This window comes from Candoia aspera, chromosome 15 (genome assembly GCF_035149785.1).
Source record: "Candoia aspera isolate rCanAsp1 chromosome 15, rCanAsp1.hap2, whole genome shotgun sequence".
NCBI classification, from domain to species: Eukaryota; Metazoa; Chordata; class Lepidosauria; order Squamata; family Boidae; genus Candoia; species Candoia aspera.
In genome coordinates, this window is record NC_086167.1 from 5877180 (window position 1) to 5890132 (window position 12953).

At 46.0% G+C, this 12953-nt stretch overlaps 1 protein-coding gene across 2 annotated transcripts in view; it reads right to left on the bottom strand.

The window, feature by feature from the left end:
• Nucleotides 1–12953, bottom strand: part of TBC1D10A (TBC1 domain family member 10A) — a 470628-nt gene that overhangs the window by 449172 nt on the left and 8503 nt on the right. For both annotated transcript variants that reach the window (XR_010068738.1, XM_063315378.1), the window contains exons 2-3: nucleotides 5137–5236; nucleotides 59–166 (exon numbers count right to left, since the gene is read on the bottom strand). Coding sequence is in view for 1 of the 2 variants with exons in the window: in XM_063315378.1 (XP_063171448.1) it covers nucleotides 59–166; nucleotides 5137–5236 (208 nt within the window). In the remaining variant the exon portion in view is untranslated. The remainder of the gene's footprint in view (nucleotides 1–58; nucleotides 167–5136; nucleotides 5237–12953) is intronic.

Here is a 12953-nt window from a genome sequence, read left to right on the forward strand (position 1 = left end):
TTTTAGGGCAGGCAAATAAAAGCCTCCCCTTCTTCTTTTATTCATCAAAGCATCTTACATCAAACCTCCCAGCATTCTGTTCCAGCTTGACTTTGCCGCCCGAGAGGTACTGCCAAGCCCGGCCGCGCAGCGAAGGTGGAATCCCTTTCTGGCACCTCAGCCGGATCTGGAAAGGAGAGAAGAGCCGTCGCTGAGATGCAAGGCTGATACGCAGCAAATGCAAAAGAAAAAACAAATCAGTGTCACATTTTCCCACCCCCTCTTAGCAACCCTCTTTCTCCTCTTCCTTTTGAAAAGACCAGTTTACAGGTAGTCCTTGCTTAACAACCATTCATTTAGTGATGGTTCGGACTTACGACGGTGCTGGAAAAAAACTGACTTACAACTGGTCCTCACACTTCTGACTGTCGCAGCATCCCTGCTGTCACGTGATCACAATTTGGGTGCTTGGCAACCGGTTCGCATTTATGACCATCACAGCGTCCCATGGTCACGTGATTGCCATTTTCAACCTTCTCAGCCAGCTTCTGGCAAGCAAAATCAACGGGGAACCATATGATTCACTTAACAACCATGTGGTTCACTTAACAACTGTGGTGATTCGCTTAACAGCCGCTGCAAAAAAGGTCGAGAAATTGGGTTGGATTCGCCTAATGACCGCTTCACTTAGCAACCAAAATTCCAGTCCCAATTGTGATTGGTTAAGTGAGGTCTACCTGTATTAGGAAATGATGCAAATGCAGAGAAAACAAAAGCACGCACAAGTAAGACACAAAACAAAGCACATTTGATTTAGTTGCTGATTTCCGACCCTTCCCAGCAGTCAACTGAACCTAGAAGACTGTGATTAATCTTAACTACAGTTATTGTGAACAAGCCAGCTTCGTAAGCCAGGGTGTTAAATTAACTGTGGTAGCTGACGATACTTAAGTACACTCTGCTTTGATAGGACATACCAAGTTGGACAAAAATGGAAGCAGAAATGTCCTCCTTCGGTAGAACGGGCAGAAGAGAATATTCCAGCCCAGAAGGTTAGAATCATTTCCAGGAAGTAGGAAGTCATAACGATTTTAGGCTGACCTGTTGGCCTTTGGCTGAGGAGCCTGGAGCTTGAACACGGGTTAAATACTAAGTTGAGTCATCTGTAGGAACCATGTACGCTGAGGCGGTTTGTTCATACGGAGCGAATGAATGAGAATCAAATTGTAAAACAAATATCTGAAAGGACAGCGAAGAGGAGGAAGAACAAGGAAGTGGAGGCTGAATGGAGTTGACGAGATCCTCAAAGAGAAAGATGAGAAGACTATGTAAGGCAGTGTTCCTCAACCTTAGCCATTTTAAGAGGTGTGGACTTCAACTCCCAGAATCCCCCAGCCAGCAATGCTGGCTGGGGGATTCTGGGAGTTGAAGTCCACACCTCTTAAAATGGCTAAGGTTGAGAAACAACGATGAAGCTCTGCATGGACGTGATGGAACTGAAGTTTAGGAAGAACCGAAAGAAAGATTCTTAAAATTCTCTCCGTGGCCCCAAAACAAGATTTGGCCCACTTACAGGGTCCAGAATCTCATTTCACAAAGCAATAGGATAATGTGGTATTCAAATCAGAAAACTATCACCTGCCGTTGGAAAGCTTCACCAAGAGATTAGCAATCTTGTTCCCCACTAGGAGAACAGCTGTACAGGTAGTCCTCGCTTAACAGCCACAACTGAGACCAGAATTTTGGTTGCTAAACGAAGCGATCCTTAAGCGAATCTGACCCAATTATACAACCTTTTTGGTGGCAGTTAAGCAAATCACTGCAGGTGTTAAGTGAACCAAACGGTGGTTAAGTGAATCATGTGGTTCCCCATTGATTTTGCTTGCCAGAAGCTGGCTGGGAAAGTCAAAAATGGCGATCGTGTGACCACAGGACGCTGCGATGGTCATAAATGTGAACCAGTTGCCAAGTGTCCAAATCGTGATCACATGGCTGCAGGGATGCTGCAATGGTGCGATATAAGTGTGAGGACCAGTCACAAGTAGGTTTTTTCCCCATTGTTGTAAGTCTGAACCATCACTAAACAAATGGTCATTAAGCGAGGACTACCTGTAGACTTGTGGGGGAGAATATCTGAGTAGAGACTCCCAGAAAGGTAGTCGGTCATCTCTCTCTCACCCCCAACTTTAATTGACTGGTCTGGACCAGCAGATCTGCTTATGCCAAGGCACCTATTTATTCATCTAACGCTGTTATGGATTCACAGCAATTAATAAAAATAATTATCAATGAAAAATTAATGGCACTTCCTGATATATCCTGGAGCAGCACCATTAAAACAATGACCCCACAGCCTCCTGTTTTTTCAGTGGGATGCCAATAAAATCGACTTACGCTATTCAGCAGAAACATTTTGAAAGCAAACCCTTACTTCCAAATAGGACTTCAATCTGGACTCTAAATGCCTTTGCCTAAGAGGAATCCATACGTGGTGGGAGCAGCCAAAAAAATCATCACAGCGCATGGGGAAAATAAAGTGAAAGCCATCCGGCATCGACTGGCTTTCAACATCGGAATCCATCTTCTTTCACCAGAGAGGCCACCAAGCAAATAACCCGAACAAATTTTCTCAAGCTGCTAAGGACACGGATTTCCTGACCCCCTTTACCCACTCCCCGTTTAATCTGAATTTCGCTATGGGATGTTTGTGTTAATCGTCCGTTTGCGACACAGCTTCACTGCCTTTTAGGAGCCCCACAGCTATTTGATTTGCGTTTGTTTTGGCACCTTACAATGTTATCAGGATTTCTGATTTGGCTAGTAAAGTCCCCAGCCCACGAAAAGCGCCTAAAAAAAGACTGAGCGGAGGACCAGCGAACTCCGGGGAAAGAATTCATGGGGTGACTGCCAGCCAGATGACTGAGAAAAGAGGAAGCTGAACGCCTTCAAAGCCACAGAGGAAACCAGAAGGGCTGAAGGAGCCGGGAGTCAGCAGTTCGCCTGGGCAGGGCCTGGAGCTTCAGGCCACATCAGCAAGAGCGGGCAGGAGACACGGCTCGCCCGCTCCGCCCTCCTGCACCCCCCCGCCTGCTTTCAGGAGCGGACTGCTGTCTCTTACCAGGCGCTGCAAAAGGTTCCCCACTCCCACTGTGGGGATGTGTAGCTGGGGTGGGGCTGGCAGAGAGAAACCAAGGAAGCTTCACCCCCCTGGGACTGCACTCTGTAGGACAATTGCCAGAAACAGGAGGTGGCACAGAAAGTTTGCAAGGGGGACAGGAGCGCACGCCACCAAGCTTGTGCTGCGAGTTATGGGGCAGGGGGGGCCATTTCAAGCATCAACCGCTCCTACAGGTATCTAAGGTTCATGGGGCAGTTCATTTGGCTGCTGGAAGCAAGCAGCTAGTCCCCAGGATTGAAGAAAAAAGAATAGACACCCTGGAGGTTTCTGAATCGTCCTTCTGTGTCCTGAAGAACCAGGACAACTCCCATCACATCAACCCAATAACCAGGGATTATGGGAGTGTTAGCATGTGCAGGACACACATTCCCCATAGAAGCTTCAAAACATCTTGGCGATACTTTATCCATCAGACATGTCTATCTAAGGGGATCCGTTTTGCTCTCTCATTCTGTTTCCCAAGTAAGTATTTTTTTAATGCCTCCCCTTTTTTGACCCCAAACAACAGGTCTACCCAGCCTTCCCGCCTCCATCCAGATTTTCCTCTTTACAGGTAGTCCTAAACCTACGTTCATTTAGCGACCATTCTGGGGTTTTACTTAAAATGAATGCCCTTTAAGCCTGTCTACTCCCTCAATGCATTCATTTCAGGACTTATTTCGTTAAAAAAATTTAAAAAAAAGGGGGGGGTGCAAGAACTGCCCAGCTGAAAAGGACCATTCTGATGCCCAAATTTGGCAAAGCAGCGCATCATATTTAGCTCACCAGTATGAAATGTTCCTGTTGTCAAGAGTTTCTTTTTTTCAAGCTACAAAATAGTATGAGGGCTGGCCTGATAGAGCAAGGCAGTTCTAGGGAGTTTTCATTCTTAGTGGCTTTCTAAGTTTTCTAATGAGAGTCAAGGCATACGATTTGCTTAAAGCCACCTGGGAGTTTACAGCAGACGCAAGATTCAAACCAGGAACTTCATGGTCTATATTTCAGTTTAAGCTACCACTCTACAACAGCTAAGATACTTGTTTGGCTTTACATCGTTTTTATTTTACGTGGAAGTTTGGTTTTTTTCAACACAAGTTTCAACTATACGGATCATCGCTTTTAAAAAACCTGCAAGTTTATGATGCAATCAGATGCACAATCAAGCCCCAAGATGAAGCCCACCTTTCTAGAACAGGAAAAAAAACAAACAAGTACATACTTAAGTCTGCTGACGCAATCCAAAATAGGGTGCAATTTATACTATCACCAGCTTCTGAGTGACAAATCAAATATGGATATTTGCTTCTTAGAGGATTTAGACAGACTTGAAACCATCTATACCAATGGATCTTAAAACCATCTACAAAACCATCTGTAAAACAGACTTGAAACCATCTATACCAAGGGTCTTAAAACCATCTAAACCAGTGTTTCTCAACCTTGGCAACTTTAAGATGGGCGGACTTCAATTCCCAGAATTCCCCAGCCAGCCATGCTGGCTGGGGAATTCTGGGAGTTGAAGTCCACCCATCTTAAAGTTGCCAAGGCTGAGAAACACAGATCTACACAGTATCTCATGGGCCTTTTATTCTGGAGACCTGACTGCACAGCTCAATTCAGGTCCTGCGAGTTTGTTTATATTTTGAATTTAGTCACTGCCCATCTCACCCAAAGAGCGACTCTGGGTAGTTTACAGTAAAAATAGAATAGATAAAGATTAAAATACAATAAAAGCAAGTTTCCAAATTGGGCAACTGGGACTTAATTCAGTGTTCCTGACCTGCATGTCCAGGAACAACAAAGCTGCAAGCCCGTTGTTTTCCAAGCCCATTTCCTTCAAGCCCACTGATATCACCAGGGTTCTCCTGCCTTGGACAAGGACGGGATACGGAGCCAGGCTGAAGCCTGCCGGAAGTGAAGCAAGGGGGTTCTCTTTCAGTCACGAGGAGGAGGAAGGAGGAAGGTGCTGATAGCCGTGGGACATTTCTCCCGTGACTTACCTTTTTGTGTTTTTTCGCCATCCACTTGTCCCAGTTGTTGAGCATGTCCAGCCATTTTGACTCCCTCTGCCTCAGCACCTCTAACGGCACCTCTTCCACCCTAGGAGAGAGAAAGCAGCAATCGGCACAAGTGAAGATGCCCTGGACACAGCCTTGCTCTGAGAATGCCGAGACCGAGGGCGTACATTATGCTAAACCAGGATGTAGTTAAACGTAGCTTGCTGAAGAAGTGGCAAGGGGCTGGGTTCACAGAGTTTGCAAAGCCATAAAAGGTGCGCAAAGCATTGTGGCTGGGGGTCACACAGTACGTTGCGGCAAAGCCAAAGGTGTTATTGACCTGAGTGAACCCCACCAACGGGGGTTATGGTTTATGGCTAAGTGAACTGTGACATATGAACTCAGCCCGAGTTGATCGGCACTCAAATGTACTTCGATTTTGCCCGCAACTTCAAGTTAAGCAGGAAGAAGATGGTAGATCTATCTCCACCCCAATCACCCCAAACCACCACTCAGAGCCCAGAACGGTATTTCCCAAGATTTCTTTAACCAGCACTTCTTTTCCTACCCCACTGCTTTAAAAGCACACCCTGCTATTTCAGTATTAGACCTGGAAAAAGTTACTTTCAGGGTCAGCACAACGCAAGGCCTGACCAAGACGTGCGTATCAGCTTTTGCCGAAGATGTAACCATGTCGCTGCAGCCAGACAGCTAGGAGAGGATGGGCAAGGATGGGGAAGAATTATACATACATCCCTCCAATGGATACTGATTACAGCGAGGGATTCCAAGCAACACCAAATCCTTCAGAGAGACACCAGGCAGCCTCTTTTCTGGACAAGTCCCTCTGAGCTGACTGCACCCAGCATATTCCCATGTGCAGTTTAGAAATGACCAGCTTAGGAAAGAGGTGGCCCTGGACAGGAAGAGAGGAAGCAAGATGAGGACTGGCCAGCAAAGTAAGAGAATGGGCTAGGAGGCAGAAGAATAGGGACCAGCCGACGGGTGGTACCATAAACCTAATACAGGTAGTCCTCAACTTACGACCATTTATTTAGCGACCGTCCAAAGTTACGAACGTGCTGAAAAAAGTGACTTATGACTGGTCCTTGCACTTATGACCATCGCAGCGTCCCTGCGGTCACATGATCAAAATTCAGGTGCTTGGCAACCAGCATGCAGTATCCCAGGGTCACGTGATCTCCATCTGCAACCTTCCCAGACGGCTTCCAACCAGCAAAGTCAAGGGGGGAAGCCAGATTTGCTTAACAACCACGTGATTCACTTAATGACCACTGTAATTCACTTAAGAACTGCTGCAAAAAAGGTCATAAAATTGGGCATGACTCACTTAATGACCGCCCCACTTAATGATGGAAGTTCTGACCCCAATTGTGGTCAGAAGTTGAGGACTACCTGTAGGAGAAATAAAGGGGATCTGTAGGAGAAATTAGAACAAAGAAGAGAAACAGCTGATTTTAACTCCCCCAAAAGGAGGATCATCACATAAGCCTACCAGCCTGGCCTTTCCTGCCCTTGATTTTTCCAACAGCCTCCTTCATCGGGAACCCCTCCTTACTCCAGAAGAGTCAGAGCAAGGGAAGGCAGACCACATACCATAATGCTCTGACAGATCATCAGGTTGCCTGCTGGGATTCTGGCCAACCACACCGGAGGAGGTGGACGTGATCTAACAACGGGCTATTTGTGTTCTCAAGGAACTAGGCACGCTTGGGGATCACGGCTCTTAGCAGGCATGGAGGGCATGCGGTCTTGTTTGGCCAATTTAAATGTTCCACTACATACTCAGGGCGTATCTGCTCAAACAACCATTGTTTTAATGATAATCCCCCTTCTTAGAGAATCTTGGAAATTGTAGCTTTGAGGTCACACTTAAGAACCAAGGATTCTTGGCATGCTCAAAACACAACTTGCAGGAGTCACTCTGGAAACCAAACAAGTTAAACCGGTATAAAGCCCACGTTGGTGAAGGTCTGAATTCTTTATCTTAGCACTTTCAGCTGTATCGCCACCCCCAACTTCAGCTCAGAGCTTTCATGGCACCTCGGTCAGAGCTGATACACCACACTAAGCCAGGGCTTCAGCCTTACGTAACCGAACAAGCGATAGTGGCCTGGTTTATAACAATGTTCAGGCATAAGGCCTGGTTTGCATTCCACATTCTAGTCCAGTGTGGTATGCAAACCCACGGGGTTTGTTTCATTTTGGTTTTGTGTAATGTGCAAATCCAGAGTCTGGAGTTGGTAACTTGGGGCATACGGCTTAGCACGCGAACCCAGACGGCTGTTCTTTTCAATAAATCGGTGTTAAGCTACCCAAAGCTTATTGGGCTGTGTGTGTACCCATCCCACATTTAATACACTTTCACTCCCAGTCCCAGCCCTGTTATTACCTGGCCCAAGGTAACATTAAAGGAGCATTAACATTACAGCAACAGCAGGCGGAAAACGGGCCCCGGCTAAGCGGATTCCCAGGGTCACTAAGCCCATTTCATTTGCGCGCAATCCGCTTCCAGCAACATTTTCAGAAGCTGGAGTCAGGAGACGTGAAGGCATTCAAAAAAAAAGGAAGCAGGGAAGTCAGACCTACACCTACGTTCACTGCTGGGAGCAGGAGGTATTTTTGGAATTGCGAGCCCTGGAAAGCCCAAGGCGCCACCTACTTCCTCCCTTCCCAGCCCCTCCAATGGCAGCAGAAGGGAGAGGTCAACCCAGGCATGGTCCTGGAGCATCTCAACGCTTGAGACAACAGACCTCTGTGTCCAAGCTGGACAGTCCCCTGGCCTTCTTCAGGCAAGGCAAGCACGTCTAATCTCACACGGTGCCCTATTTCACACTTAACGGGCTGCTTGTTTTTTAGACAACACTTTTAAGGATATTGACAAAGTTACCATTTTATATACTGTGTATCACAGTAATAAGATAATAAGTAGGCAGATTATTTTTTGTCCCCTTAGCTGGCAGAGAGGAATAAAATTATAGCGGAGAAGGATAATATTTAACTGTTGACTTATTAGGGGAGAAACCATGTTTGAAGAGCTTTTTTATGTTTGTTAAATCGGAAGGACAACTGTTTTAGAGGGGGAATGTTGCACTGGGAATTGAAATGCTTTACAGAAATAATATTTGTTGCAGTCTAAATTGGAGTAAGAGATGAATATTGATTTATGTGTATCTTTGCTGTAGAAGGTCAGAAGTCACTCTGTCATAGTCTTCTTTGTTAATTTCACACCTTTTTCGTTTCCTTTTCTCTCTTAGGTTTTTTTTTTTGTTTCATGCTTTTTAGATTTTATTTATAGGTTAAAAAGTTTAATAAAGTGTTAATTAAAAAGGGGGGAAAGTGCTACCAGACTCCTAGCTTTTTAATGCTAAGTTTTAGCCTCCCCATAGTCCTTCCCCATAGATCCTTCAAGTCTATATGGGCAACGGAGAAATGGTTCTGTAGGTCTTCTCAGTTTCTATTGATTCAATGGGATATAAGTTGAATGAATGAATGCCTTGATATTCAAACAACTTTACCTGTTCAACAGGATAGCTATCTATTTCCCACTTGGCTCTTTTGGCTTTCTTTGCAAAAGTTGTGTTCCATTAACAGTAAGAAGCGATAGCAAGGGTCAGAAGATCCTTCTCAAACGATAGCATGGCCCTAAGACCAGAACCAAAATAGAACCACAAAAAAATTCAAAATCCATACAAGCAAAGAGGCTCTGTGCATTTAGGTCTTTCACCTCAAAATTCATAATATATGTAAGATGTCAGTTCCCTCTTTATGAGATCAGCAGGATCATTTTCTCCGCAAGGCTGAATCACCCACTTTAGCCACCACGGTTGAAGGTGTACAGCATCATAATTCTATAAATACCAAGCACAATATTAAATGCACCTCACCTTGAGTTTGAAATTAGCAGTTAGCTTATGTGCCTGCCCCTGTTCACACATGCCAGAATTAACACTATCGCAGGTATTCAGGTAAACAAAGTTGACTTCCCTAACCTCAAGACCACGCAGGCAGGTTTCATAAAACCATCACGCCAGGATGCAACCAACTGGACACCTCCAACCTTCAGTGGTCCTGTTGATGTCTTGATTAGAGTTACCAGGACAGGGAGATTGCCAAGAAATCTATGTGGCAGAAGCTCTGAAAATTCCTAAGTCAAGCAAAGTTACACACAGACAGCTTTCTTGCAACAGGCCTGCCTTCAGACAGAATCTGGCCAGTTGGGTTTTTTTCCAACACTGCCAAAAAAGGAGATGCAAATCTGGAAGCCAACATGCTGCCAAACCAGACTGACATAAGTGTGGGGCAGCTGGGGGTATGCATGCCATAGCTTTCTAGCATGCGGCCAGTCCTGATCAAGGGTGTGGCCTTGCTGAGGATGTAGCTTTCCAATTTAGGGAGTCGGAGTAGCTCCTGGAAATGCTACAGAGCGAACAGAAATGGACGCTGGAGCGGTAAACAAGAGACTTTTATCCTGCCCGAGCCCTCCCCGGTTGAAAGCAGGCTTGAGGTTTGGGGCTTTCAAAACACCGACTTGGTTTTGTCAGACCAGTGGAATTGCCATTCATCGGCCAGCCCTGGGATTCCTGCTGATGGAAAACTGACATCAGGTCCTGAGTCACCTCTTCTCCCCCGCCCAAAACCTAAATGCCATCAGAAGTCTAAATGGAGAAGTTGTACAGAACGCTTAAAGAACCGGGCTGAGGTTTCAGCTCTAGAAAACTGCAGTCTTGTCGTTGGACCACCAAGCCCCTGGCCAGAATGGCCAACAGGGAGGGATTCTGGGAGAGGTAGTTCGCCAACATGCAGGGAGCCAAACATTGTGCACCCTTGTTCTAAGGAAAGTGGTGGCCCCCATGAGTGATTTATCCAATCCACCTGAAAGCTCCCCTCCCACAGAACTTGATGCTCCTAAGAATCAGAAGACCTACAGGACCATTTCTCCATTGCCCACATAGTCTTGAAGTATCTATAGGGAAGGACTAGACTCCAACGTAGCGTTACAAAGCTGGGAGGCTGGCAGCACTTTCTCCAAGCAACCCATTTTATTAGAAAACAGAAGCTTCAGTTCACTTCACCAGAGGCACCCCGTGACTTTGAATAAAATGTGCTAGTCGGAAAAGGTGAAACTAGACTCTTCCTGATTTTTGGCTACCGGTGGCTAACACGTGTCTCTTCCTACATCGTTAAAAAGCTAAGTAGGGTTGGATCTGGTTGGTGCTTGGGTGGGAGGGCTTCAGGGCTGCAGGTTGGATGGGAAATTGGAATAGTATCTTAGAAGGCAGGAATGGCAACCCACTTCTGTAGCCATAAAAACTATGGAATGTATCTGTGTCATCCCAGCAGTGAAGCTGGAGTCAAAGACGACCTCCTTTCTACAGTCCTCAAGACTTTAAATCTCATCTTCCTACGCCAGATCTTTCTTAGACTCAGGACAGATGGATTCCCTCCCTATTGCAAACAACAACAACCGCAACCACCTTTCTCTTCACACTCAGAAAAGATCCCAGGGACAATAAAGCCATCAAAGATCGCTAATTATAACGGAAGTATTGATTTTACCGATGCCATCCTGGTATCATAGCAGTTGGGCACGGCAGGGAAGACCCACATTCAAATCTATACTCAGCCACAGAACATGCAGGATAACTTTGGCTCAGCTGTTCTCTCACAGCTCAGTCTACTTCACAGCATCGTTCTGCAGAGGAATAAGAGGAGAACTCCATGTCTGTCACCTTGAGGTCCCAGAGAAAGCATGGGAAATTAGCTTTAAGCCATTACAGTACAATGCTGTGGCCCATATGGGAGGCAGCAAAGCTGTGAAAAGCAGATGCTGGTGAACGCGATCTAGAACAGTGTTTCTCAACCTTGGCAACTTGAAGACGCGTGGAACGCTGATCTAGAAGATGTCACCATCCAACCCGGATCACATAAAGGTCCTCTTCTTGGGATGTGGAATTCTTCTCCTCTACTGAGAAGATCCCTATTCAGCATTCAGGTCTTTCCTCTCCTTACAGAGCAAGGGAGACAAGGGCAACGGTTCAAGCAGACCGTAACTTTTTGAAATCTTTGCTCTAGGGAGGGGAGGGGAGGAGAACCTTATCAGCTTAACTGGAAGACCAGCCTGACCGATTCAATCACTATCCCTCAACTGCTTTTTCCAAGAACCTCAGGAGGTCTTCCCTTTTACCCTCACTGCTGCTGGGTGAAGCGGGCAGGACTCAGACAGACAACACCCCCACAAACTTTGCAGCTGAGTGCCAGGGACCAGGCTAGCTGGGGATGATGGGAACTGAAATCTAATACAAAATACTAGAGGATGCCAGGTTAGGAACGATAGCTTCAAACCCTCCTGATTCCTTCCAACGTGACCGTGAAACCGGAGAGGACGACGAGGAGGAGGTTTTGCATACACTCAAGACATTCAGACGGTCCAGCGAGTCCATGCTTGAGCCTTGCTGTGTAAGAGCCTCTTTCCTAGTTGGGCTGCTTGGCATTGTGTAATTTCTCTCAGCTGCTGAGTGTTTTGTTTATTTATTTGTTTATTTTTCAAATTCCTGTCACCGCCCATCTCCCCCAAGGGGGACTCTGGGCGGTTTACAACGCAGCAACAAATTAAAACCGCAAGACATAAATCACAATATAAATATCATTATATAAATAAATAAATATACGACCCTTGTGGCGAAAAGCTCTCATTCATTTTGTGTTTTTTTTGTACAAGTTTTTACTAAATAAGTAAGTTGCCGCTGAATCTGCCTACAGGAAGGCGACACAGAGGCGGAGGGAAGAGGGGGAAGAGGGAGATAAAGTTGCTTTCTTGAGGAAATACGAGCCAAACTGCAGTTCACGCAGAAATCCTAGGCTTGAAAGAGAAAATCAATTGATGCCACTTGACGGAAACAAGACAAAAAAGATTCTGGAACTTGGAGAGCCCCCAAGAAGCAGCTTAATTTCCCACCAGACAGAAGACACAGCAGGTTTGACTCTTCAGGCCCCTCCATTTGGCTGCTGGCCAGATTCCCATCCTGGATTCCAGAAGCCTCTAAAAAGCAAGATCCACTGATCTGTCCAGTTTTCAACCTTTAGCCAAAGCCCACTCCTTGGCTGATGAGTTTGGCTGGCTCACCTTTCGTGGTGCCACTATGACAAGCAAGGTCTGGTCTTTGCCCCCCCCCCCAGTTTTGCAGAGGTTGTTCAAAGGAAGAGACCACCTCCTAAGGAGTCTGTTACACAGCCCCAGTATGAGAAAGGAAGGCGGGTGGAGGAAAGTTGATTAAACAGAAGAACCTGCTTGGTTAAGCTACTTAGGGAAGGCATGGGTTCAACGGCATCCCCTTGCCATGTGGGCACCAAGGCAACCCCAAATTTAGCCTACCCAAGAGTTGTTCCACTTCTTAGCCAAATGTGCCCAATTCTGTTGGGGAATTATTTGGCTGATTGCCGAGATGTCACCGAACACACCTGGTTGCCATCAGCCTAGTTGCCGTGATGGCCAGCAAATCTGACCCAGCTGTTGTGGTGCTACAGAGAAACAGGGATGTTAAATGGCTTAGAAAAAGAGGTCAGTTCCAGCCTAGAAAAGTAGGGTCCTGTAAAGAAAAACTGACATTAAACAAGGAACCATCAGACTGAAGGCAAAAGCCGTGAAGAGTTTTAAAAAAACAAAACAAAGCCCAACGAACTGGGAGACTGGCAGAAAACAGAGCTTGAGATAATCAACTCAAGAGGTAAGACACTGCATTTTTTAAAATTGTACAAGTAGTCCTCACTTAACAACCATTCGTTTAGCAACAGTTCGG